The sequence below is a fragment of the Dermacentor andersoni genome, chromosome 5, assembly GCF_023375885.2.
Source record: "Dermacentor andersoni chromosome 5, qqDerAnde1_hic_scaffold, whole genome shotgun sequence".
In the NCBI taxonomy this organism is placed as follows: domain Eukaryota; kingdom Metazoa; phylum Arthropoda; class Arachnida; order Ixodida; family Ixodidae; genus Dermacentor; species Dermacentor andersoni.
Genome location: NC_092818.1, coordinates 160,037,708 through 160,065,667, shown reverse-complemented (window position 1 = coordinate 160,065,667; position 27,960 = coordinate 160,037,708). Strand labels below are relative to the sequence as shown.

The window sequence follows — 27,960 nt, the reverse complement described above, 5'->3', positions numbered from 1 at the left end:
GCGTAGCAGAGGGCGGCAGAAAGTTAGGTGGGCGGATGAGATTAAGAAGTTTGCAGGGACAACATGGCCACAATTAGTACATGACCGGGGTTCTTGGAGAAGTATGGGAGAGGCCTTTGCCCTGCAGTGGGCGTAACCAGGCTGATGATGATGATGATGATGATGATGATGATGATGATCTCTTAACACGTAACGTGTCAACGCGAAAATCGTGAAGATCTCTTAGGTAATTCAATAACGCTTTTCGAAATTTGCAAAATAAATACTATGTTTTATTTGCAAACTCTTCATTCCAATGCAGTCTGTGTTCGTGCAGTAATTGGCAACTGCATCTTATGAAAAGTACGTCAACTCCGCATCATGTATCTGCGGAAAGAAAACAAATTACTAAATTCAGTGCTCCTTTGTTCTTTGGACAGTACTTGATTCTGTTAACCTAATAATAACTTACGTTGCTAATATACATTAGGAACTGCGATGCGGGAGGGAACTTGCGCCTGCATTGATAACGCTGTCTTTCTAGAGAATAGCTTGGTGTCGCTTTGTTTCGGTTAGGCAGAAATTTTCGTCAGGTGGAAACCAGTTTTAGATGTTATTACGAGTTTAATATCTTGAGAGAACATCCCACTTGTTAGTCCCGTTTTCTGATTCCCAGTGTGATGTCCTTGGCAGTGAGGACGCTGAACCCGTTTTGGAATTCCAAAGGCACCTGTAAATAAAAAATAATTTTAGTTACCATAGTATTGCGAGCCCTAAAAGAATGTGGTCGTGGATGCAAGGTAGTCAAAATTAGCGACCTTGTTCAGGTAAACATATTATATACCGCCCAGGATCCGTAAGCATATTGCAAGGTATTCTGAGCGCCATAATATGTAAGGCGTAGTGGTCTCTCCGTTAGCGAAACTTGGTAAGCTTTCCTTACTTGCTGTTTTCATGCCTTAGCTGATCATGAAGAAGTACATTGTGATCGATTTAAGCAAACAAATGGAACCATAACATACTGTTTCTTATGGTGGTACTTCACTTCCACTCCGTCAAGCGCGTGCGCAAACGGGCTGCAGTTCTCGGCGAAGTTAATGAAGCGATCCGCAGATAGTATCAGCAAAATGTGAAATTCTGTCTCAACCGGTTCTCAGCACTGAAGTCTATCTGTGCCTGTAGCTCGACAACCTGCAGTAAAATACTCCTCCACTACGCAAATAAACCTAACTTCTACGCTTCTCTCCTTGTCGTCTCCAGCACCTATCTGACGCTTTCATGCACCAAAACATTCTTTTTTTAGGTACTGATTTTACTTCATCATGTTTCTCAAGCGGATTTTGTTTAAGTATTAGTGTTTAAACCTTAGTTAGCTACAATGTTCTATTGTGATAACCATATATTTGTTAATCTTCAAATTTATGGTGTAACTAGTAGACAGCGCCGGCTTTCTGTTGTCTTAATTCAAAGATGTGCACGAAATGATGCAAGAACTCGAAGCAAAGAATACCGAAATAATTATAGTGACAGAGTATACTTGCACAACGCAAAATCACACACATACGCATAAACATTTCTTAGCCATTTTTCAAAACAAAAATGTTGCTTTGAACTATAAATGCTGTTCCCCATTAGTTCCCCGTTATTTCTACGCAAGAGCAAAGGGAAGACGATAACAAAAGAAAACACGGAAAAACGATTATGCGCAAATGCAGAAAAAAAATATTGTATCCACAAATTCAATTTCAACGATAAAAGTCAGCATCATTTACTTATTTCTGATTCTTGATGAGACTACAAATGCACATTCTGCACTTTCTTACAATTTTTGTGTGTCACGTCTTCAATGTACACATTTACATGGCAACATCGAAGCACGCCACACAGCATGCAATACGATGTCTACATAAGCTCATTTAACACAGTAACACAAGATGACACCAAGCGATGCTTTCACAGGCTCCAGAGCGGTATTTTGTGGTGTTAAAACCTAATAGGTGACTTTATGATGAGTCTAGAATCAGCAATGGTCTCGAATCCGGCAACATTGATGCCTTCAGGTAGCATGTGTGGGTTTATTGACCGGATGCCTTCACCCAAATAAGATCACGTTCTCGTGACACCTGCGGTAGAAAGGATGTTCCACTTCCGCCGCCAAGGTTTGTGAGTAGTGGCGCTGCAGCTAACACTCCAAGGGCTCTACTAGGAAAACATAAATACCCAAGAAAGTGGACGGGGAAACGGCGCCGCGGTAGCTCTATTGGTAGAGCATCGCAAGCGTAATGTGAAGATTGTGGGATTGTTCCCCACCTGCAACAAGTTGTCTTTTCATCCACTTTCATTTCCATTAATTTATCGTTTCTTTATTTCCCTTATTAAGCACGACTAATTTCCCCTATGTTGTCCTTGGTGTCAGTGTTTGTTGGCTTCTTATGATATTACTAATAAAAATCGGGCCCCTCTGTTAACCCCCTTTCTTCTCGTTTATAATGAGTGTCTCACAAACGCTTCTGACTACTCCCCCTCCCCTCCCTTGGTACCTTGGTAGCTTCTTTCACATGATCCTAGTATTCTGTAACCGTTAAACACAAACGCACGGTGTTGACGCAAGCACTTCAACTCACTTTCGTTTTTTTCGTGCGCACCACCTTGACGTTGCGAATAGTGTAGAGCACAGAAAGCTTCACTGCTTGCAGAGCAAAGCGCATGCCGATGCAGTTGCGCGGCCCAGCACCGAACGGCAGGTACGTGTACGGCTGGATGGAATCCATGTTCTCGTCGCTGAACCTGCAAGAAGTAGGTCAAATGTGTCTCTCTGACCTTCTTCATTTCAAAATAGACTAAGCTTAGGTGACTGTACCAGCATGAGGCAGCGGAGTATGCAGTCAAGGCGAGTTACACATAACTCCGGGGATAAAAAAAAAGAAGCACGACGAGAGAGGAATGCCAGGAGCTCAGTGACTATGGCCAGCTAAGTGTCGCTCTGAGCGTCGTCTTGTTCAGCTTTCTCGCACTGCGCTTCTTAACGATGACGAACTTTAAGAGATACTTATAACATTGGGGTTTTCTAAAGCTGTTTGAAAGAAAGTGCTCGGGCAGAGCACTTACCGACATGCCCTCTAAGGTAAGATCAGCCTGCAGTCGACAACGTCCCCGGTGTCTTGCTCCTTTACACTCAATACACACGGCCTTTATGAGAGGCCTGTCTCTTCTTCTGTGTCTTCTGGTGACCTTATGTGGCGTTTTTTTTTCGTACTATAGCTCGCTTTACCATGATACACCAACATGCCCACATTTCAGCCCTCTAAGTACAGAGTATTCAAGATTTTCGTATGCATTTTTTATTGGCTTACCTCTCGGGGTTGAATGTGAACGGATCAGGAAAGTACTGCGGGTCGTGATGCATGGAGTAGACGGGGACTGCAATTAAATCCCCTTTCTTCACTTTGATTCCAGTGTCTCCCAGAACGTAGTCCTCGACTGGCGATCGCTCAATTCTGTCACAATGAGAGGTTCAGTAGCATGTCAGTCATTCGTATAACTGTGATTGAGGCTAGCTTCCTATAAATATCATTGAGCTCGCTTCCTAAATTTATCATTTTCATGCAATAGGCTTTATGAGTATATTCGCACTGACTCCCCCCCTTTTTTTACCAATCTGTCTTCGTTTCTTCTTCTACACGGATAACCTCCTTACATTTCCTTCTTCATCTCTCTCTCGCTCTGCCTTTCATTGGAAGCAGAAACTTACCACCTAATTTGACATTTTGACCTGTACCATTGTTACTATTATGTGCCACTTTACAAAGGTGAGAAAACTTAAGGTAAATAAAATTTCAGATTATGCGGATTTACGCAGGCGAGCACATTAGCGATATCTCCGCATATTTCTATATTACGGTGCTTACTTTTTATTATTTGAGCAACATTACGCTCAAATGTTCAGTATATCGATTGAAACGAAGGGTCTAGTGATAATTCAATGCTTTAAAATGGAATGGAAGACTTTGGTTTGAATTTATATGATTCATGTATCGTGAAAAATGCGGCATTTGACCGAATTTACCGGGTACTAGCATTCAGTGCATCGCGTGCATACGTGAAAAGGCGCCGTGAATGTGGTGCGTACCTACTAGCTGCTTTTAGTTCGGAATGGTAAGTTCACTCAGTCAGAAACATCTTTCTAATAAGCAATAATTTCCTGTGTGAACTGTTAGGATCTGTCGCAGCAGTGACTGCTTAATCAGGCAAAGTTGACGCAAATATATCGCGAAGTAAATGCATTATTCCTACCCACTTAGTGTGGCACTTATATGTAAAATTAGATTGCTTCTTGGATTAGCCACATGCATCATATTTATATTTCTGGTTTGTGAATGGTGACGTGTGCTTATGATTTCTTGAATGAAGCTTGAAAAGAGCATGAACCTAACATTCTGCATACATGTAATAACCGCATAAAGCTAACAGCCAATGAAGCCAAGGAAATCATCGTGGAAATAAACTGTGGTTGATATTGGAATTTAGGAAATAATAAAGTCAAGGGAAATGAAAGTTGACGAAAATATCACTTGTCGCCGCTGGGAGCCGCGCCCACAACGTCCGTATTACGCGTGCATTGCACAACCAATTGTGCTACGGCCATGGCTATCAATTCGTCCACTAACTTTGGTATTTGTGTTTTACAAGATCTAGCCCTAGGAGTGTTAGCCAGCGCCACTCAGGGCCAGGGTGGGCGGACGTGGAATATCCTTTTTTGCCCGATGGCGTCACGCAACTCTTGATATTAGAAGAGCAGGCACTTGGCTAATAAACCCTCGTATGCTACATAATAAAGTAATGGCTCCCACCGGCGACAAGCTATCGTTTCTTCCTTCTTCATTTCCCTTTACTTCATTATTTTCTACATTCCAATTTCAACCACTGTTAATTTACCCGGTGCTTTCCTTGGCTTCATTATCTGTTGCCTTAATGTGGGTATGATTAACATAATCGAGTTCCTCGGTTCTTTTTCTTTTGTACGTACAGGTAAATATTTTGGCACATCCATAATACATTCTCGAAAGGCCACGGAAAAAGAGGCACACATCGTACGGCAATTGTACATTTGTGGAGAAACTGGATTGGCCAAAGGAAGTACAGAAAGGGGTCCTGAAGTGAAGCCACTGCAGTAAAACTCTCATATTAAGCGTTTAAAGAACTGGTGCGAGGGCACACGAATACAAAACAATGAGAGTAGGGAACACGGAAAAACAAGAATGCAGCAACCCAAAATCCTTAGTTTTTCTGAAGACAATAAAGAGAGATGCAGTACTACACTAAACAACAATATATTGAACGTGCATAAAACAACCATTTGCGCAAAGATGAGACAAACAGATTAAAAACTCTGCCTTCGTATTCGATGAGAAAAATGCAACTTTTTGTACCGCTTATACTCTGTGATATCGGCAACACATACAAAAAATGACATTACCGTGTAGCTGGAGGGTACATTCGAAGAGCCTCGGAGACAACACCGTGTAGGTATTTGAGTTTAGTAATCACATCCAAGCCGGGATGTTCTCCCTGTGTGGCACATGGAAAACGGCAAAATGTTAGACAATATTCTGGGAAAGTAACCACCCCATCTGCCTCTGGGGTACCTACTATTTTTTTTTCCTCGAGCGTTTCGTCATGTCCGCTATCTATCTATCATTCGGTGGCAACAAGATTTTATTAAAATCTTGTTGCCACCGACTAAAAGAAAGCTTTGCTAATCAGGTAACAAGACTAGCTTAGGTGAGATTCCCGGAACACATTAGTCAGAGCGGCCGAAAAGGTAATAAAAATAGTGAAGGGTGTACAACCCACACATTCAAGAAACAGGCTTAGCACGAACAAAAACCCCTGGCAGTTGTACCTTACGTACGTTATTTTCCCCATGGGCTAAAGAATGTTGCCAGCCGGTATGGCGTTGAAGTGGTTTTCAGCGCTCCTAACAATGTGCAAAAAACTGTGCCAAGCTATTTCCAACAAATTAGACAATAGGGTAAAAAAATGTAACTGCGGTCTAAAAGACTATCAAAAATTCACCAAATGCAGAATAAGTGTTGTGTACCGGCTTCCATTGACATGTGGCAACATGTACATAGGGCAAACCGGTCGGTGCATAAACACCCGTGTAAAAGAACATGAACGTTCTCTTGGTAAAGAAAATCATTCGCACTTGTCAAACCACTGCAATCTATGCCACTGTGATCCAGTATTTTTTAACACTGACATTTTGTTTTCAGATAAAAATAAACGAACACGTGAAATCACAGCAGCATTTCATATAAAAATGTGCGCTGAAAGATGCATAAGCCAACCATCGGTTGTAATCACTGAAAATGAATTCGCTTTTTTAAATACTGGTTGAACCTTCTTAATCTGTTTTTTAATCTGTTTCTGTTTTACTGACATGCTCAGCACATGCTCAGCGCTGATAGCTGGGGTATATACGTTCTATATCTTTCCGAAAATAAAATACTTGTGAGTAAGCGCTCGTGTGTGTCCCCTTCACTGTGCCCTCGTCAATTGTGCGCTCAAAAATATTCTACTATGAGTACTTTCCCCCATTATACGATGCCTCTAAGGGCCTGTAAGGTATCTTTAAATAAATAAATGTGTTGTAGGAACAGTGCTGCATCAGTGTCAAGGCGCCGAGAACCATCACTCGAGTTTTACTAAGAAGGGAACGTCAGACGAAAGGGTCTTCAAGAAGGTCTTCAGAAAGAAGAATGACCTTCTTTCTGCAGTGCATATAGACGCTATGGAAGTGACAGGCAGTAACAGATTGTTGAATGTTACTGCTTCGGACACTTTCATATAAGAAAGCACGTAGATTTTATAACATCAACCTACTATACCCACCAAGCTGCATTACTCAAGCATGGACTTGGACAGCTTACGTGCATAGTGAAGCATTCGTCCACTTCTTCCCTCAGCTTTTCCTGCACCTCGGGGTTAATTGCCAGCTGGTAAAGCGTGTACGAGATCACACTCGAGGTCGTGTCCTGGCCAGCGAAGAAGAAGAGCACGCATTGGGCCATTGCTTCATCCTCAGTCAGTGCTGCAAAATGCACATCGGTGGTTATAAATATCGTCGCAGCACCAGCTTTACGCTATCTGCTCTCCTTTATGTAAAAACTGCTTAACCTGGCCCTTACAACAAGCTTGAAACACAACTTCTAACTCTTTCCCAGTTCAATTCTTTAGTAATTGTTACGAAGATGAGCTTCGTCAGGCTGGACTTAAATACGTAGCTAAAATAGAAAGTTCCCATAGTTGGATTTTAATGCGCCGCTGTCTTTGCGAAGTGCACTTGTAGCTAACTGAACGCATTAGGCAGCGCACCCTCTCTTCTCTGTAGATTTATTGCCGTTCTATGACGTCTTTGTGGGGTACATATGAACCAGAATCGGCTTTTTCTTACTTTATTGCTTGCCCGTCATCTGGGTAAAGAAACGTTTCCTGGATGGTCAGCTGCCAGTTGTGGCGTTTTTTGCCTAGCGTCAAACGATTTGAAGCTACCTCTTGTAGCTTTTCCATCTGAGACCCCTTTCCTTGTATTGCTATAGAAAATATGCAAACTTTCATTATCGTCCTTAGTATCCTTACCAGCTCCTTAATTTCTAAATGTGATCGACAGATCGCGAAGATGACGGCGACGGTCTGGCTATGAACCTTACTGCTCGGTCATCTCGTGTAGCGCATTCCGGGACCCCCATCGAACGAAGCGAGATTCATCCTAGATCAGCGACATATGCCTCTGAGATCTCCAGTTTCAAGGAAGGCACCGCGTAGGACAATTTAGAAGTGATATCGAAGCTAGCAGCGTCGGTTTGTGTTAGGAAGGAACAGCGCCAACGAAGACGATCACAAGTGGGGAGAACGACACTAGGCAAGCGCTAACTCCAGTGCTGGTTGGCGCATACGTTTTCTGTTACAGAATTGACAATTTTTCCGCGCTCCAAAGGACGAACGAGTTGCAGGAACGGCTCTTGAATGACAAAAAGGCAAGATGTCACCGCATACGATTGAGCTATGGTACCACTGAAGTTCCAAGTGCTATGGTAATCGCGCATGACAGTCATACTTTCTGTAGACTAATAATATCATAAGACTGTTCAACGAGACTGTAAGGCTGTGAAGAATAGAATCGCACTGTAGCGAACGCAAAAAAGAAGAGCGTCGCGAAGAGACAATGCAGCACCATTTAAATTCGTTACTATGCGTTCACACATAATCATGCATAACATGTATAATACAAGGCACGGCGACGACAAGGGGTGACCGAGCAAAGGTGTTACGGTCCCTATATCGTTATTTTTGATGCTTTTAGTGGGAAACTTTTTTTTTCTGTGCAGGTACCGTACTTTGTTGTGACACACAAGTCTGTTGCCGTGCATTGGGCTCAAAGAGGTAGTTACAAGAAACCTACAGCATTGACAACGGCTATATTAAAAAGACCAATGCCGGGTTCAGGACCACATGACATTAAACTTATTCACATTAAAGTCTTCGAATTCGTAAGAGTTGCTTTGAAGATTTCGTGCAATTGTTACCGTGTGAACTTACGCTGCATAATGAATTTTTGTATGCGCTACTGTGAAATTGCATTTAGTGATCCTCTGGCTTTGAAACGTAGCGCTGAACTAATCTGAAATCAAGTGGGAAATAATGAAGACACAAAATCGTGACGGCCGCCATCGGGAACACTGCCCCAATATCACTTCGGAAAACCAACTACAATCGAGAATATGCTCTGCCATGGCTACCTGCAAACGTCCAGAAAAGTTTACGACAGACACTCACATTTAGCTTGCTTAGCATTTGCGGTGCGCAAAGCATCAATTTCTTTCTCCTTCGTTGAGAGCTTAATCGCGCATTGCATACGTTAGGAAGAATCTCTTGTCGACAATAATCTTGGTGCCGAATCATTCTTGTGTTCAACGTGTAAAAGGCCAATGCTCTTGTGTACACGTAGAAACAAACGAAAAAAAAAACGCGTCTACTAGTGGGATATTCTCAATTTCCAAGCATGGGCTAATGTAAGCGACGTATGGTTACGGCAGCAGAATGACACAATGCTCATTTAAAGTAATTCACGTCTGTTCCCTCCTGTTTTCAATGAAGCAGCCACATTTTTCTGCACCTTGAAGAGCAACACACTGTACAGAAAGCGCTAACAATGATATATTTAAGCTGCACTGAGGTCTTTAACATCACTTGATGTATATTCAGCTTCGTGGCTGTACGTGTCACTCGATCACACCTAGACACCTTTTCCATTTACTAAGCCTGAAAAAAACATTTAGTAAATGATAGCCATACTTTTGTTCGACGAAAACGACGTGTCGGGCTTCAGGTCGGAACCAAGGTTGAAGAGTTGATTGTCGCGTTCAGAAGCATTTTCTACTGCGGGTGCAAGCTTTCCTTCCTTGGCGTCCATCATCAGTTGAAGAAAGTCTTCCTGCCGCTAAGATATATATAGATATATATATATAAGTATCTTTTATGTCAAAAACCAAGAGTATTGCCGGAAGAGCTCTCTGGCCTGGTATTATATTTAGCGGAAAGGGAGAAAGGGAGGCAATTGAGACAGTGTGCCATGAAGTCCATAGCGAACTACCTATGCATGCGATTTGTAAATATGTTCAGCACACAACACGTCACAATGCGCATGCGCCTGTCATGCAGTTCTAAAGCCCGGAGGTGAGGCCGCTCTGCGTTAAAAAAGTTTAGGGTGCTCTTGTTCGCCACGAACTTTTTGTGCTTTTCGACGGCGCCATAATCTTCAGCTCAAAAAGTGGTCTGTCATCCAAACCAGACACTCCGGCATTAAGCGCCCAACATTCTCTACTGCAATGAGGGCCGTCGCGGAGGATGTGCGAGATCATCTCTGGCTTTGGCTGTGACCGTCTGAGTCACTTTTGCGGCCCATCTTATGAAGTTAAAGATCGAATAAACGCCATCTTGAGTCTGAGGTAAAGCTGTATGAACTTGCGTTGCTTAGATTGGAATACTGAATCACAGTTCTAGGTCTGGCGTAAAAAGGTAACGTTGGCGATAGTTAGAATTGGCCCAGTTCATACTCTATGTTCTCCTTGTTGTACAGGAGAGCAGTGCCGTAATGTCATGTCTGGATGAGGCGATGGTGACGCTGTCCGCGTCTGTCTACAAAAGCAGAACTGTATATAGTTCTATTTTTGTAGACTGAAGCCTATGGAATGTCTATCGACAAATGTCTATAGACTATATATAGACATTTGTCTATACACATATTATAGACTTCAGTTTACAAAAATAGAACTGTATATATATTTATACTTTTGTAGACGGAAGTCTATAAAATGTTTATAGACAAATGTCTATAGGTAGTCTATAGACACTTGTTTATAGGCATACTATTGACTTCAGTCTACAAATATAGAACTGTATAAGTTTATCCACTTTTGTCTATAAACATTCTGCGGACACTTGTCTACAAACGTGAATTTTCATTAAGCTATAGACACCCTATAGACAGTCTATAGACTCAGACATTTTATAGACTAGTCTATAAAAAGTGTATGGCCGTAAGCCTATAGACTGTCTACAGACTGGTCTATTGGAATAGTCTATAGACATTCTATAGACTTCAGTCTACAAATGTAGAACTATAAGCCTATACAGTTGTCTATAGACCATTCTGCAAACACTTGTCTACAAACATGAATTTTCATTATTCTCTAGACAGTCTATAGACAGTATATAGACAGTCTATAGACTCAGACATTTAGAGACTAGTCTATAAAAAGCGTACAGCCATAAGTCTATAGACAATCTATAGGAAGTCTATAGACTCAGACTTTTTGTAGACTAGCCTGTAAAAAGTGTATGGCCATAAGTCTATAGACTGACTATAGACTAGTATAAAGAAATGTCTATAGAGAGTATACAGACTTCATAGACAAGTGTCTATTGACTGTCTATAGACTTTCTATAAAAAATTGTAAGGGAGTGCATGCTGCAGACTCTCCTTGTTGCATAGGAGAGCAGTGCCGTAATGTCATGTCTGGAAAAGAATGTGGTGACCGTGTCGGCATCGGTGTGCGCAAGCTTTGCTTCTGTATTAATCTTCAATTAACGTTTACAAAACGGCCACATCATTACTCACAAATTGTTTGTCCTGTCGGCCCTTGATGATGTTGAGGCATATCTCCTTGAAGTAGAGAAATATGTCCGTATTAAATGGTCGCAGCCCAAGTAATCTTGAGATGGCTGGGAATACAACTGAAATTGAGAAATTATTTATTGAAGACATCGCTATTTCAGCGCATCATTTATCTATCCAAGGAAGAAAATAAAGTCAATTGCGGCCTTTACGCAAAGTGTCAAAGCTATCCGCAGCATCCGTATGAAAACAAGCACCAATTTTTTCTTACAATATATCTTAACTTGCCCAAGCCCGCGCTAAGTGCTACAACGCTTCGTACACTGGGTACATCTTAACGTAACGTACTTAGTCTGTTTATTACTACTCGCCACATGCACATGCATGCAAATAAGTTTTCTGTGAGTATTCTTTGATACTGAGGAAGATGCACGGGCTAACCACCCCGCCATTAAGAGGAAGTTTTAGCGCGGGGGCTCTTATCTAAATACATGAAAAGGGGAAATCGTTTTTCCCTGCAACCACTGCACTAAGTTTGATGAGGTTTGTTGCATTGGAAAGAAAAAGTTAAAATATATTTACTGTTGGTATCAAATTTTCGATTTACGTCGCCAGTCTTTTAATAGCAATTGTTAAAACTCAGAAATCTTAAGAAAACGAAACTATGAAGTTTACAAATCTCACTCAGCAATGAAAGCAATATCACAATTCTGTAAATTGTATCTAACAGTTCATCTAAAGTTCACAAAATTGATGTATTATATATGACTTTCAGATATATCACTATTATTTGAGTAAGACTTTTGGAAAACCCCTGCAAACCATGTAACAAATTCGCGTAATCTGAAAATTGTTAAATGAAATTCGTACGCCTTGGACGATCTAACGAGTGCAATTGACAGAACTTTGATATCTGTTCTTAGTGCAGAGCTTCGAATTTGTAAACTTCGTGCTTCAATTTTTTTTTAATCTTACCAATTTTTGTAATGTTCCCTTTAAGAAATCGGTTCCTAAATGAGAAATGCGCTGCCAGCGGTCACTGTAATTTAACATTCTCTCCCAAATGCAGCACATTTCACTAAAATGGGCCCAAAGTTTATCTCAGGAAAGCGTTTCTGCGTTTTACATGTATTTAAAAAGCCGGAATCGCAGTTGGGCCCCAGCTAAATCTTCCTCTTAAAAAAATGCAGCCGACCACAACACTATGTCAGAATGCATGAGCCATCCACATATTAAATCTGATAACGCGCTAAGGCTCCAGGATGTTTTATGCACACACCGCGATGACTGCAGCTATGCCCGCAGTCCAGCTATAAGTATCAGAGAGGTTCGGCAATAAATGATTCTCGAAAATGCACGACCACACTGGGCGTAGCCACTCCAAGATAACGGAGACGCTCTCGAAATGTTTCCACCCTGAATGCTAATAGGCTGTTCGGGAAAATAAGGAAATATTTGTGGAGTAGAGACCGAGCTTTATTTTATTTTATTTATTGACTTTCGAAAGCACCAGTTTCTGTGAGGCAAACGGGAACGTTCGTTGTGTCTACAATGCTAAAAAAAAGACACTACGCGCTACACATGGAATGAACTCATTAGATTAGTTGGCTTAACATCACGAAGCTGGATAGTGTTTTATGAGGGACAAAGGACTGCGGGTTGATTTTGACCACCTATGGTTCTTTAAGATGCACCCAAAGCACTGTAAAGTTCATACATTCCATCTTCGCCAATGCGGCGGCCGCAGCGGGACCTTAACCTCGCCTTTATGCAGTAGCCACTAAGCCACAGTAGTGAAAGAACGGAAGCAACGAACAAACAAATAGAATAAGGCGCAAGGAAATAACGCTTCTTGTAAATAACACACATTATCACCTTCATGAAAAGATTAAGTAACCAGCTCAGAAAAAAAAATGATATGACCACGTTGGAATACTCACAAAAGAGAAAAATGCGTGGTGTGACACGTCCCGAGAAGGCCTGTCGTGACCTGGTGACAAACTCATTGGTCTGGTCCGAGTGAGAGTCCAACTTCGTGCCAAATGCGCATCTTGCAATTACGTCCACTGCATAGTTGCCGAAGAACCTGTACGGCAGGAACCATTAAGTAGGCCGTACATTGTAGGTAATAAAATGATCACATTAAAAGTGATGAAGGCCCTTCGTAGTTGTTGAAAATTGAGAATGGCTGAGGTCAATGCAGTACTTTAGATTTACTGTAGCTATTGACTACCTCGCAAGCAGCCGCAATGTTCGTTCCATTTCATGCTGTCCCAGCCAGCAGCACGAAGATATAAGTTATAACAAATAGTCTCTTTATTAGTTCAGCCTTCCCCCAAATGTCGTTGACGGGAGTGTGACCGTTAATTTCCAAAGGAAGCAGTCGATGCTATTCTGTAGTTTCTCATTCCTTCGAGCTATATGAGGAGGACGCAACATCCACGTGCATGCAGATCCAAATTAAATAAATCGAGTGAAGCACAGCGATGAGTTTAGAGCGTAGATATAATAATAAAGGCACAATTCGATGATACTATAAACACTTCTATATTTAGAGCAAATTGTATTGCCCTACGTCTGAAGTGACACAAACCTCTCTATTTGCGCTTTGAAGTCCTGCATATTTTATAGCAGCTATGTTTCATAAACACGAAACTCGACAATATAAGGCTCGGCTGGCACAACATGATGTTAAAGGTGCATCGGTGTTCCGTATGCACTTGTTCAAGGCTGCCGTAAAAAGGTAACGTTGCGCGGCGAGTCTTACAGGTCACCTGTTTTGTAATGTATGCTATATATGAGATATAAACATGACGCAATGCGCAAAGAGAGAGAGAGAAAGAGAGCGAGAGCATGGAGAGGAAAGGCAAGTATGTCATTTAGACGAGCGTCAGGTTTGCAATGGGGGACGACAAAGGGGGAACAGAAAGAGGAGAGTGGGATAGATTGAACGCTGTGTGCACGCAAGAAAGCGCCTTCAGATCCGTCAAGTCGAAGCAAGTGCCCCGCCGATACAATACGCTGCCGTCATTCTGCTGCCTAAAGCTGATCTTGGCGCTTCCCTATAGCTGGTGATGCCCGTTGAAGCCACCTGTGAAGACCAAGGAGCCACTGCTCGTCAGCAGTACGTTGCAGTACGTGGAATTAGATCGTTAAAGTAAAACCCAGCCTTTTTGTCTTCAGTGCGAATAGAATGCTGCGGGTGAGCTACGATGCCTGCTCAAGACTTGCGAGTACTGAATTCAGAGCATCCAGCACTTCCATTGCACTTCGCGCTGACGGAGTGTGCAGGTTATTCGAGAGACTTCGAAATGTATTCATCAGAGACCGGATCGTCATAACCACTTGCCGGTCTTCTTTGGGCAATTCGTCAGGAACCGGTGCTGTGCACTCTACAGCGGTGCGCTGCTGTGTCACTTGCCATGGCTTCGGCTTCATCTGTGGCATCGGCTGTGGCATCGGCTGTGCTATCGGCTGTGGTATCGGCTACGGTATCTGCTGCGGCATCGGCTGTGGCTTCGGTCATGACTTCCGCTGTGGCTCTGACTTTGACTGTGGCTTTATTAGTACGGACCAAGTTGCATTGATCTCCACTATGACCTTGTCAGATTTAAATTCGATTCCACCAGGCTTCGGGGGTAAAGGAGGATGTGTTGTCGGATGGCGCGTACTTTTCACAGAGGCATCAGCATTCTTTGAAGTGCGACGGCGCCGGGAGCGTCGATTTCTAACGACCGCAACAGCTTCCCTTCGAGACGAGCGGCCTCTCGCCATCTGCTTCAAGGCCACCTGTTCCTTCTTCGGTTTGGGGCAGTTTTTCGAGGAAGCATCATGGTGCCAAGGCAATCGTTCATTTGAGAACCGTGGTCGCACAAGGGTCTGCAGCGTGGCACTCGCTGCAACGTGAGCACACTCTCGTGTTCTCGCACACGGCGCTCACGTGTCCCAGCCTCATACAATTGCGACATTGGAGTGGCTTTTAAATGAATGGCCGCACAGGGTACCTAAAGGGACCCACCTTAACATGCGAATGGAGAGTCTTGCCCTTGAAAATTATTTTCACACAGTGGGATGTGTCTAGGCGATACACAAGGATTATGCCGGCGCCATGAACGGCAGGCTTCACTAGAATCGGCAAGTGAGCGCTGGAGGTACCGACGTCCACTTCGTAGATGACACCAACAGTGGTTTCACTGTCCAGGGAAATATACAAGCGGACCTTCATTCCGCAAAGTTCTGTAAATTTACTCAAATTTCTCAGCGTAGTCTCATCTTTGACATCATTAGCGAACACATATTTTCGTGGGTTGACTGTAACGTCTGTGATTTGATATGGTGCCACTGTTTCAAGTTGCACGAAGACTGACTGTCTGTTGAGTTGCCTCAGGTTGTCGGTATCGGGTTCTGGTACATATAGAATGGTAATGACTGCGGTATGCCGAGTTGGTCTTACCGCTGATGTGCTCGAAGACATGGATGCCCTGGTGGTGTTTCTTCGGTTTTGCCTTGCGGCTCCGCACAAGCTCGAATGCGTCATTGCAGAAGTCCTCACTGCTGAGCGAGTAGACACTGGTGTTATCGCCGTCGGTATCTCTCTGGAGGCCGGTACGCTTTCTAGACGCTGCCATCGCTGAAGTCGCCATCCCCGGCAGAGGCACGGGAACGTCAACTTGCATCCGCGCCACGAACCATGGCGGCTCTCCAAAGATGTGCGCAGAAATCAGTGGAAAACAGGTGAGCTAGAGGAATAGCGTCATGGCTCGCAGACACTTCGACTTCGTCGCAATGCATAAGACAACGAGGGACTTAGTGGCCCGCAAATTTTCAAGCAGGCTTTACAAAATTGCTGGAGTGAAGTTCCCGCAGCTTCTTATCGGAAGAGGGGAAGTGTCTGTGTAAGACTAAATAAGCCATGTTAAACTTGTGGGGAATGTGAGAAAAGCGCTTCTCTTCCTTCACTATAAGCCAATGTTTTATCCAGTGCCCCCTGAGACGGCGGCAGTATGGCTTCACTTCTGGGACATCACTTCCGTTCGAGTGACTATTTTCAGACCTCTTTAGGCATCAGGCGCGACTAACAGCGCGGAAACTTCAAAAGCAAGTAATCTTATTCTTCTTGTAGTGCGCATCGGACGAAGCATTGTTACCGTACGTTCATAAGGACAGACTGGTTAGATCTGGTAGTGCGTAACTTGAGGTAAAGCGAAAGAGAGCACGCAGGACGACAGAAGGGGAATAAGACACGGCGCTACTAACGACTGATTGTTCACTGCACATGGTTAAACATATTTACCATGGTGCAACAACAAAAAAAACGGGACCAATGCTACCCTCATAACATAGATTACTCTTCAGCATCATCATCCCTCACAGGCTGCTACCGCGATAGGAACAGGATTTCTTGCTTCGATTGTCAAGACGTTTTAAATGAGCAGAAGCAATAATTCTACAAATTGTCCATCCGTTTCATTGTCGAAAATAGAAATCCTGTACCTAACATGGTAGTGGTCTGTGTATATACGTGTGATTTAGGCAGGAAGGTATACAGCTGTACACTTATGCAAAACCAGAGAATAACACAGTATACCGTGACACTTTCTTGTAAAACCATGCACACTAGCGAGTGCCTGCCCGGCAAGACGCGTGCGTACGATACGATGCGAGACACGTATAGATACGATAGAAGACACATACGAAAGTGATGAACGCTGTAAATTGGTTATTGCCTCTTTTACCACACTCTCTACGCTTTTCCTGGTGCTATCAAAAGCGATTACTCGGTAATCTTTCTGTTGATATTATGAACCATCCTATTTCGCTCGCTTCCATATTGTTTGCTGCCGAAAGCAAAATCGTTGGCCAATATCCCAGATGTCTTTGTGAACACGAGCGTTGGAGCTACTTTGGGAATGATATTCATTCTTTCGGAAAGTACGCACGGGCACTCACTGTTTGATGTCGATGTCCTCCTCCTTTGCAGCCGCCTCTTTCAGGTGTTCTGCTGTCACCAGTGCGCAGTCCTCAATCAAGGAATTCATCTGCGTTAATTCGTCGATGCCAATCATACATCATGTCTCTATGACAACTGAAACGCAATATTTGCTCCAGCAGTACTAGTACTTGGGCTAGTTTGTGTTGTGTAACGGTGTAGGGAAAATACCCCTAAATAATTATGCTGCTTACTTGAGCCATCTGCTGTAATGCATGCTTCTGAATGTGAATGCTTGGCAGCCATCTTTGATGTGCAAGCGTCATCGTGTGATATTGCTGCATACTTTACTTTTGTTCGTACTATTTTTCTGTGCGTGCGTGTTCTTAACGCTAATTATCATTAGCAATATTTGCTTGGTACAAGCCACTAAAGTAGCGCACCTGGATTTTCCCATTAATAAGTACCCCTTTAGCTGTCATATTGCGACTTTCTGACGATTTTCTGTGCATTACTACCTCTTACAAGTTACAAAGACAGATAAAACACAATTATCTTACTGAACAAAAGACAGTAATTGGTGGAAACAATTTATACAACAATGTAAGGGCACTGGTACATTTGAGCATGGGTTCATGATCGATTATTGCAGTTCCACGCAACGTCTATCATGGCTCTGCACTTCTTGAGAATTCAACTCGACTGCGCTGTGTTGCAGCCTTTCCAACTATTTCTTTGGCTACTATGGTCGAACAAAAAAACAAGTTTATCCTCGAAATCATCCCCAAGAAACAGACATGGTCAGTCAAATCTGTACTACGGTGTAAGACTGACACCTTAATCCCAAAGGAAGGGCTCTCACGGAATAACATTCGTTATCATGCCGTTCACCAAGCTGTTTCTTACGCACCTGCCTATTCTTGTATTTATCATAATCGGTATTTTAAGGCGAGCTTATATGTTTTGATACCATATGTCACTGTAAAAGATGGTTCCTATTTCAATGCCTTCTGTAGTTCTTCCTCCAGAAGAGCAAAAAAGGTATTTTTCCACATTTTATGGATCATTACTGTGTTCCTATACCTGCCTTTTAATATCTTCCTTTTTCTTTTTCTTTTTTTACTTTTTAACACTCTAGACAGAAGTTATAATACCCAAATACTTGTAAACGATGTAGCCTCTCTCAACTACTAAAAGCGATTTTTTTTTTTTTGTACTGCTGAACATATTCTTGACATCGAGCCTTCTGCAGTAGGATCAGTACAGATACATAATCTCGCAGTAAAAAGGCAGCTTGCAACTCCTTTCTTATATGTTATTTGGCGTGGAATAATTACCTCCTTCCTGGGCTATGTTCGCTGCTAGTAACCAAAAGAAAAGTGAGCATACTCCTTCCGAGAGCACTAAACCTCTATGCAGCAGAACATTAATTTGAAACAAGCAGCTACTCTCGTTTAAGGAACCCCTCATTTATTGATTGTCTTTAGAGAAGATGTTTCCAATTTCTTATTTTGTTACTCATGTGATAACCAGTGACAGAACAAAGAAAAGTGTAAGCTTAAAGCCAATGTTTCGACAAAGAGACGTGTATATGAAACATTGACTCAGGTTGATATTTTCTTGGTTCGCCCATTGGCTCAACACTTCGCCTCCATCTTTTCGTGAACTCCTTGTTTTGTTTTTACTTTCACACCGGCTATGCATCTTCAGCATTCCGTTTAGTATGCAGGAGCTTCAAAAAATATATTTCTTGTCTATGACCGTCTCTGTTCTATAATATGGCACTGTCAATACGTGCTGGCTATCTACTGCTTAAAAAAATCACGAAGGCAACAACGCTCATCACCTTTCTCAGCCTTCCAGTGGAAAAGGCAGGACTCGAGGCCGGTCGAATCTTTCGCCATCTATCGACGGAAATGATGCTCATCATGTTGTCCAATATGGGGTCGGAGAAGTTGAACGTCTGTAACAGGAGAAACCGGGTAGCGAGGAGGGAATCATTGACCTTTTCACTGTCCCCTTTAGAAAGTGATTGCGTGTCATTTCGGGCACTTTCAGCAAAACTAAATAGACCAGTAACCCGTTGCTTCGCAAAATGAAGGCATCGTATTGTGAATAATGGAGCAGTATATAGCGTGAGCGAACGCTGCTAAGCTATTCTTTTTTGTTCGTTCGTTCGTTCGTTCGTTCGTTCGTTCGTTCGTTCGTTCGTTCGTTCGTTCGTTCGTTCGTTCGTTCGTTCGTTCGTTCGTTCGTTCGTTCGTTCGTTCGTTCGCTCGTTTGTTTGTTTGTTTGTTTGTTTGTTTGTTTGTGTGTTTGTCGCAGAACGTCTCGTTTTGCAATGTGGTTGTTTCTATGAAATAAAAGTGAAATATGTTGCAATAACAATCATCTTATTCACATCATAGCTTCTTTTTTCGTCATATTTCGATTACACCACTGAGGAGGAAGTTGGTTTAGCCCTACTACACGACGTACCCTTCGATTCGGCAGTGCAGGAAAATCCTTGACCATGACTTGCTTCACCAGTTCGGGTTCGGCGACAAACAGGACGCTCTTGCCGGTCTCAAAGGTGCTGCAAGCAATTAACCAGTCGTCCCTTGTATGTAACCGTGTGATAAGAATGAGGAAAGTTACATTCGGTGGCATGTATTTAACTGATTGCTAACACCACGCTGTCCAAATGCCTTCGCTCTCAATAAAGAAATATAATATTGTGGAGCTTTGCCATGTTAGTCCATGGTTAGGTTCTAGTACAGTTTCGGTTTCTCCAGTTACCTGACTGAGCGTAACTGACAGCCACTTTTGTGTTATAGTACGAATACTTCACGAAATTTAGATAGACGGAGGCCGCTCTTAGTTGCACTCTCAGAACAACCAATTAAGCGCCCAGTGTCGCTCACGATAAATCAGAGGACGAAATCAGGGTTCATTTCCTTTCTCCTTAACCCCACAAAACCCTACGTATTGTTTTTCATACACTGATATTGATGCTTAAAACTTGAATTTAGGCGCATGAAACCGAATGTAGTGCCTATAGTAATAGTTTTCTTGATGTGCTGATGGGCGTTTTAAGTTGTGGTTACCTCAGCAAATCAATTACTAATTCATTAATTAGTGTGTTAATTTTTTTAATCAACTGTCATTGCACTGCTTTCTTAGCGGCAATACCCTCCATCGCCAGAAATGAATGTGAACAAGTTTGAACTTTGACGTGAAATGGTTTGCGGGCAACTGGCTCACCTTTATTTCCACACACCGAGAACACATTTGTATATATATATATATATATATATATATAGATATAAGACGATACATAAGAAGGCATATATAAGAAAGACGATGATATTTTTTGCGCTAGAACTTCATTAGTATAGTAATTAATTTGTAATTGGCATGCTAAACTGTCCACAACTGAAACCTCACTTCAGCTCATCGAAAACGTTGCTTTTGAGGGTAGTTTAAGCTTCCAGTGCTTAAAACAGAATTTGCCGGTATCGAACTTCCAGGTATCGAGCGGCCAATATCATGTGTACCAGACTAACCTAAAAAAACCCTTGTTTTATCGTCTGCTTCATAATAAGATCATTACATTTAGATATCTGTGACTTCTAGTATTCCCGAGCCCTTGTTCGCGTTCGATGCAATGAACTAAAAAAACCTCCTGAAATTATGTGTGCCCTACATGTTTTTGGTTAGCTTTGGACAATTACCTAATTGTGACCCATGCACTCACCCGAATAATCTTCCATACTTCTTGTACCGGGTGGTATCAAGCAAATGAATAGGCTGTAAAGTAAGAGGGCATTGAAGCCAAGATCAACAAAATAGAATGCGTGAATTGATGTAATGAATGAAAATACAGTACGACAAACTTAAATGAAGAGTGGATCTCTGGCGCATCGTATCACCTGGATATTTGATTATTTTAAGCATGGCAATTACTGCCTTCAAAAGCGAACGTCACTCCTGCGTAACACTGTAGCATGGCTACACATAACGCAGGTATATCACTCGGTAGTTTATTAGGAAAATGATTATTGCAAAGCTTTATATAATTCTTGCGCCGTTAATTCGTACACCAGATTAAACATACGAGTCCTTCCATTTTTATACTGTTTCGTTATGGGTGATGTCAATATTTTCTAGACACCCTTTTTGTTAATTGTACTTTTTCGTTCTCTTGCTGCTTTATTTTTTCCATCATGTCGTTTCCGTTTCATCGTCTGACGACGAGTTATGGCTTGAAAGTCAGACGACAAATGGCGCTAACATTTCCTAGATCAGCAGAGTGAAATAATAGGAGAACGATCACATCAATCAGGACGATGCGACGAAGGCAACCATGAAATCATATTGTTATGTAAAACTACACAGCATAGCAGTGGCGACGTGTGAACGCGAAACCATCTTGATTACTCGAAGTTGCCTCGGTTGTCAAGCGCTAAGCTTTTGGTAAGAAGACAGCAATACTATATCCTGCCTGAGGATAGGAACCAGTGTATTTCTACAGGTGCCATTGAATAATAGTATAGTCTGGGTTCTGTGAGGTGCAACACTTGGTGGGGTTGTGGGCAGTGGAGGTCACAAGCTATTTATTCACGAGCGCAACTTCGTGGCAACGATATTATGAGAAAAAAAGTATTTTTCGACACACGTCTCAGAAACACACCTTATGATGCGGCTCAAGCATATATAGAATAAGTCATCATTATGCTATAATTCATGCACATATTTGTTTATAAACAAACTGCAGTCAGATGAAACATCAAACGGCCAGCTGTGTAACTAGTCTTAACATTGTGAAGTGTTGGTATAAAGAACAAACAAGTATTGTACAAAACAAAAAATGGCCTATAATATCAACGTTTTATTGAAAGAGCCTATTAATTGATAGCTACTAAACACATTTTCTTTTTTGTTCCTTTTCTGTTTTCTTTCATTTCTTCTTTTCTTTTTTTTTTTTCGCGATGAAGCCTTGCCTCAAGTCATAATGCTTCGTGTGTTGTAATGTATGCGGTCTGAAAGGTAAATGAGCTGCCGGGTATGCGACCAGCTGAAGCAAAAAAAAATTTTCGGGCAGCTATGAGCATTTCGAAATTGGAACTATGAAGTTTATTTATTTTACCACGTCGGTACATGGCAAAGTTGTAACAATAACTTGTAATAATTGTAAATAATAGCTTACTTGGAACATGAGCTTCAACGTGGGGCCAAATATGAGGGAAAATGGCTCCGACGTGACATTTTGGTTCTTCCAGTAGTTGCGATTCCGGTATGCATACCTGCGAAGATTGCACAAATAACCGTTGTCGGGCGTTTGGTTTGTTTGCGTAAAGGGAGCAACCTCAAAAACGACGTCTTTACATTGACACTGTTTTCTTGTTTTATTATTATTCACGTGCCACGGAATCGCTTGCGAACTGCAGAACTAATGCAGGATGTCGCACTCCGCTGATATCTGCAAGAAGTATGTACAACCAACTGGCATCGCATGTGTGCTCATTCCACACATGCGCATGCAGTACATGCACAGCCGCACGCACACATCGCTAATTGTGACGTCATCGACAAGCGGCATTTATTTTTTTCTCTCGTCAAAGCATCCATAAGAACTCCTGCTTCAGGGCTTTAGAAGGACAAAATTTAAATTGAAATTTCTAGTGAACAGTAAATTGCAAGACAGATTTACGTTTGTAGAACCAATTGATAGTGAGCATGGAGTTTATTAACTGTCATTAGGCGTTTTTATAACATGCTGTAAAGACATTGGTGACAGCTGGTAAACGATCTTTAAAATGAGAGAACCTTGTAGTCCGTCCTTATGAGCTGCTCTTACCGACATGTTGTGGTATTGTCTTTGTGGAACTTATCGACTGTCAAGCAAATGTACACAAATCATTTTTATAACGCATCAGCTTGCTAATAACTCACTGTCGGCCACCGTAATTCAAATATTTCGAAAATATTATTACAGTTACCTTTAATTAAACTCTTTTCTACGATAGGTATATTAACCTGAAAGGTGTATCGTGAAACCTTATTGCAGCTTGCACAGAAATTCCATCAATGAACTGAGCAGTAACAAATAGTGCAGAAAGCGCTCTCTTCATCAGGGCCGGTATTCATAAAGAGCTCTTAAACTCTAATTGTTCCTAAGAACCAATTCCGGCCAATCCAGGAGCAGGACAATATATTAGCGAAGGCGGCCTGCCAATGACAAAGAGCACTTACAAACAATAAACTTTGTGATTTTGGCCCCAGATGTTTGTGTTAACAATTTGGAGGCTTAGACAGTGGCCACATTGGCACATCAGGGAAACGCCGTTAGTAGTTTGAAGCAGCGTGTTTATGAAACGAGGGACAAAATTGCTGATTCGTGGGAACCACCTTATTGTTGATTGTCCACGTCATGCGACGGCAAAGCTGACGTTTGCGTGACGGAATAGGCGCAGGTTAATGACGTCATCAAGCAGTCACGGTTTGGTAAGACACACAGCTGTGGCTGCCGCGCCAGTCTCTCAATGCCGAGCGAAATACGTTTATTGTATTAATTAAAGGAAAATGAGACAGCCGCCCAATCGCAGCAATTGCGAAAAAGGAAACCCATACGGGTTCCTCGAAAGAAAAGCCTCGCAGTTGAAGAAAAATTCGTCCTGGCCCGGGATTCAAACCCGGGACCACCGCTTTTCGAGGGCCGCCGCTCTACCATGTGAGCTAACCAGGCGGCTAGCAAATGGCAGAGCGAAGTCGAATTCGTCGATAACTCGAAGCATATATTGTGTGAAAAGACACCCTTTCATTTCCTCTTTTGGAGAATCTGTTTAGCAGGGCGTGTAGTAGAGGTAATAAAGTAGAAAGTGGGCAGGTTGGTAAGCATTCGTAGTGGTAACAGCGCGAAAAAAAATGGCGGACGGTGTGAAGGAAACACAGGACGAGCACAGTATAGAGGTAGTGGCAGATGAGTTGGCTCTGAAGGCGTGCGTGAGTAAAGATTGTTGGGGTTGGCCTTAACAGAATTTAGCAGCTGCAGTCGGGTACCGAACCCATTACGTCGTTTTCAGTAGCACGACAATACAGCCAATGAGGAGCCGCGGCCGTTTAGATGTCGCGCATAGGACACGTTTTGGAATAAATAGATTAAGGGCTGAGTCGGACCTTTCGATCGATCTTCCTCACGAGTAAACTGCGCATTTAAGCTAGTTGATAAGGGGCGATATTTTAACTTGACAGCGTTAAAAGCCCCACGTCGCAGCAAATCCGGTGTCAGCGTCGACGGAGTTGTCCGTGAGCGTAAAGTGCCGTATATACTTAGGTTATGTACATGCGGTATATGCCGGCTATACTGCCACGCCATTCTGTCACTAAAGTTGCTCAGACCATGTCTTACAGTCTTGACAAAGTTATTCCTCGGAATTTGTATAATGACAGCCGACAAACAAATGTCGTGAAACGAGACATCGACAGCGCATGCCTTTTATGTTAAATCCTTCCCAGACTTAAGTATTAAAAGTATTAAAACCTCCAGAATCGGCCCACGCAAGAGGCCGTGCTTCTACCAGAAAGCTAGCCTTCGTACATAGCGTTCGCCGCCAGCGTTTCCCGGTATACGTTAAGGTTACGTAAGTTGCACTTGCCGGGAACCATGCGAAGCAGTCAGGGATCTTTAAGTCCTATCGCATTCCACTCTAAAAGGCCAAGCTTAAGCATCCTCCAATCCTATTTCTTTTTCTAATATTGAATTTGGTCGGCTTCAATAGCTATATCTTGCGTTAATTCATGTTAGGCTTGCGATATCTCTAGTCCTCTTTGCTTTCTTTGTTTTACTTGCACTACCTATACAGGATGTCCGAGCTAACTTTAGCCATGGAGAGCTTAAAAATATGCCGATGCACTCTGAGACGACGCGAACAAATGCGTGCCGTTTACTATTGTACGGAGTAAGTCACACTATTCTTTTATATTCTGCTTGATTGAATAATTAGCCAAGACTAAGTAACCACTGCAACTTCGGAAGCAACAAAGTGAGGCAGAAAAACCGGATTGGAAAGTTGTAGAGCGCTTTGCGAAACGTCCGATTAAACATTTCCCAACTTTCTGTCTATTAGGCATTAGTGATTTTTCTTCTTGCTGCAGATGCCCGCAAAATAAATTTTTAAAGAATACCACGTGAGACGCCCGCTTGCGCGCGGTGATTTCAGCGCTGCCAAACGCTCCGCGTACAAACGAACAAAGCAGTTAGTCTTGTGTGCTGCCGCGTCGCCTGCTTATCGCTATCATGAACCGCCACGGGGGAATCACATCGGTGGCGTAAATCGCACCGCCAACGCTTACGCCTCTGCCCTGTCGCCTTTTAAGCGGCAGTACGCCCTGCTATATGGTATGTTCGCTGCGCTGCAATCGCGACGCTCGAGTGGGCATGTCACGTGGTATTCTTTTTCTCGGGCATGTGCAATAAGCGGGAAAACACTTATACCTGATAGAAAGTTAGACACTGTTTAATCGGACGCTTTGCAAAGCGCTCCAAAACTTTCTAGTTGGAATTTTTTGCCTAATTTCGTTGCTTCAGAAGTTGGATAATTAAATTAATCTTGGCCAATTATGTAATTAGGCAGAATAGAAAAAGATAGTGTGGCTTACTACATACAGTAGTCAGCAACATGCATTTGGTCGCGTCGTCTTAGAGTGCATCGGTATTAAAGAAAATTAAATTATGGTGTTTTACGTGCCAAAACCACGTTCTGATTATGAGGCATGCCGTAGTGGATGACTCTGAAAATTTCGACCCCCTGGGGTTGTTTAACGCGCACATAAATCTAAATACACGGTTGCTTTCACATTTCGCCCCCACCGAAATGCGGCCGGAGTGGCCGGGATTCGATCCCGCGACCTCGTGTTCAGTAGCCCAACACCATAGCCACTGAGCAACCACGGCGAGTAGTGCATCGGCACATATTGAACTCTGGGACACCTTGTATAGTGACCTTATACTTTTCTGCTTTCCATTGTCTTTCTTTTTGTCAATATTGCTTCGCAAAACTCTTCGGGGGTATGAGCCGTGGCCATTGCTTACAGGTGTATGCGCCATTGAGAAGATCACGCGGTTTTTTTTTTTTCTTTTGCCACTCGACCAGACAGGTTTGCAATATCGGTCGTTGACGTGCGCGGAACACTTATCAGCGACGCGTCAATCTACACCACACATACGAACAAAGCGGGGGTAACCGCGATAGCCTTGTCTCTTCAAGCCGCAAAAGGCCCGACAACCATTTTCTCTGACTCGCGCACGGCGGTCAGGGCTTTCTCGTCTGCTCTAGTTTCTAAACACGCAGTCGGCATCGTCAACAGATCCTTTCGTAATACTACGGGCGAAGAAACTGGAGGTCACAACGTGGTTGCCAGCCCACCTGAACGATATAACTAACCAAGCGGGTTGAAACCCTAACGAGCGGGCCAACTGCCTGGCGCGCGAATTCACGAACCGCGCCCAAGCTAACGGTTCAGCTCTCCCACAGGATTGCCCCTTCAAAGATCCTCTTCCCACATTTCACTAAATTACGTCGCATTACAGACACAGCAGGAGCAAATTCTCTTCCCCACAGCCCGAAATTGAACGGGACTCAGGCTGGTATTTTCAGGCTATTACAGACTAGATCCTACTTCACCCACAGAGTGCTTAGTTGGATAGACCCCAACTTCCCGTAGTCGTGTTCCAAGTGCGGTCACGCATGCTCCTCTTTCGACCATATGCTCTGACTGTGGCCGTACAACGCGGGCTCCGACCTTCAATACATATCGAACTGGGAGGCCTTGCTGAAGAGCTCGGATTTCACGAACCAGCTACAGGCCGTCCAGAGGGCCCGCGACGTGGCGGAGAGTAACCACCTCCCATTCCTGTCGTGGGCGGAGCCACCAGCTTGATTGGGGAGCCTTCGGTTCCACCCAATTAAGTTCCTCAGGACACTCCAATAAAGTTCTTGTCACTGTCACTCGACTAGACGCCGCGTTTCCCAACGTTTTATGCGGGATTCAATGAATGTATGCACTGTACACTTCGTTTTGATGCGTGCTTGTAGCCTCAACATTACCAGACGGATAACCCATTGCGTTTTTGGCTTGCTTAGGGGATACGACTCATTGCTGATGATAATTTTTGTAACATTGGACCAGACGACGCGTTTTTTTTTCTTTTTTTTTTTTAAGGCGATCGAGGCTATGAGCAACTTAAGGCTTTCGCCTTAAAAAATTAATTTCTGGTCGCGACGAAAAAATTCACCCGGAGACTTCTGCAATGCCAGTGGAAACCATTTCCATTTAAAGACGCCTTCTGTCAGCGACGCAAGAGAGAGAGAGAGAGTTATGTTTAACTGAAAGGATGATTTCCAATTTTTTTAGCATGCATTCCTATACGGACGTATATGTGCGCATGCACCTCGAACACACAACCATTGAATGCGCTGCGTACGTTTGTGCCCTTTCTTGTGCCCTCCTTTTATCTATCCTTAATTTAATTAGCTACCCGCCACTTGGCTCGCAGCTTCCTCTGGCTGCCAAGAGGATGCGTAGCACGTCACAGTTCGCAAAGTGAAAGAATATACTCACAGATATAAGAGGACACAGACCGTCGCCGCGAAGATAATCCAATCCGGTAATCCCAGGAAGGTCGCCATGGTCAATCCGCTATTCGTGATGCCTCAGGGAGCGCACTACCATACACAGGGGTGTTCCCAGCGCCCCCTGCACGCCGAACGATCCGCTCGCTGTCCGGTGGAAGTCGCGTCGTTGCCGCTCGTCGACGGCCGAGCTCAGAATTCGCGACGCGTTGGTTCAGCTGCGCTCGCTGCTACGTAGAGTGGCAGCGAAGGCAACGTCG

The 27,960-nt window shown here is 43.2% G+C and overlaps 1 protein-coding gene across 2 annotated transcripts; it reads right to left on the bottom strand.

The window, feature by feature from the left end:
- Positions 1–250: 250 nt before the first annotated feature.
- On the bottom strand, positions 251–27,960 carry LOC140218620 (cytochrome P450 3A8-like). Of its 2 annotated transcripts, XR_011894824.1 has the most exons (15): positions 27,690–27,960; positions 22,276–22,372; positions 20,824–20,876; positions 19,566–19,662; positions 18,934–19,050; positions 17,108–17,196; positions 13,099–13,244; positions 11,162–11,277; positions 9,337–9,481; positions 6,912–7,072; positions 5,456–5,547; positions 3,333–3,476; positions 2,604–2,766; positions 452–709; positions 251–366 (listed from the first exon to the last, which is right to left on the bottom strand). XR_011894824.1 is itself a non-coding variant. In XM_072288447.1 (14 exons), exons 1-14 carry the CDS (start codon positions 27,755–27,757, stop codon positions 632–634), a joined length of 1,566 nt encoding a protein of 521 aa, XP_072144548.1. In that variant the 5' UTR covers positions 27,758–27,960; the 3' UTR covers positions 251–631. The 2 variants fall into 2 exon arrangements, 1 of the variants encoding a protein (XP_072144548.1); XM_072288447.1 differs by having other exon boundaries at positions 251–709.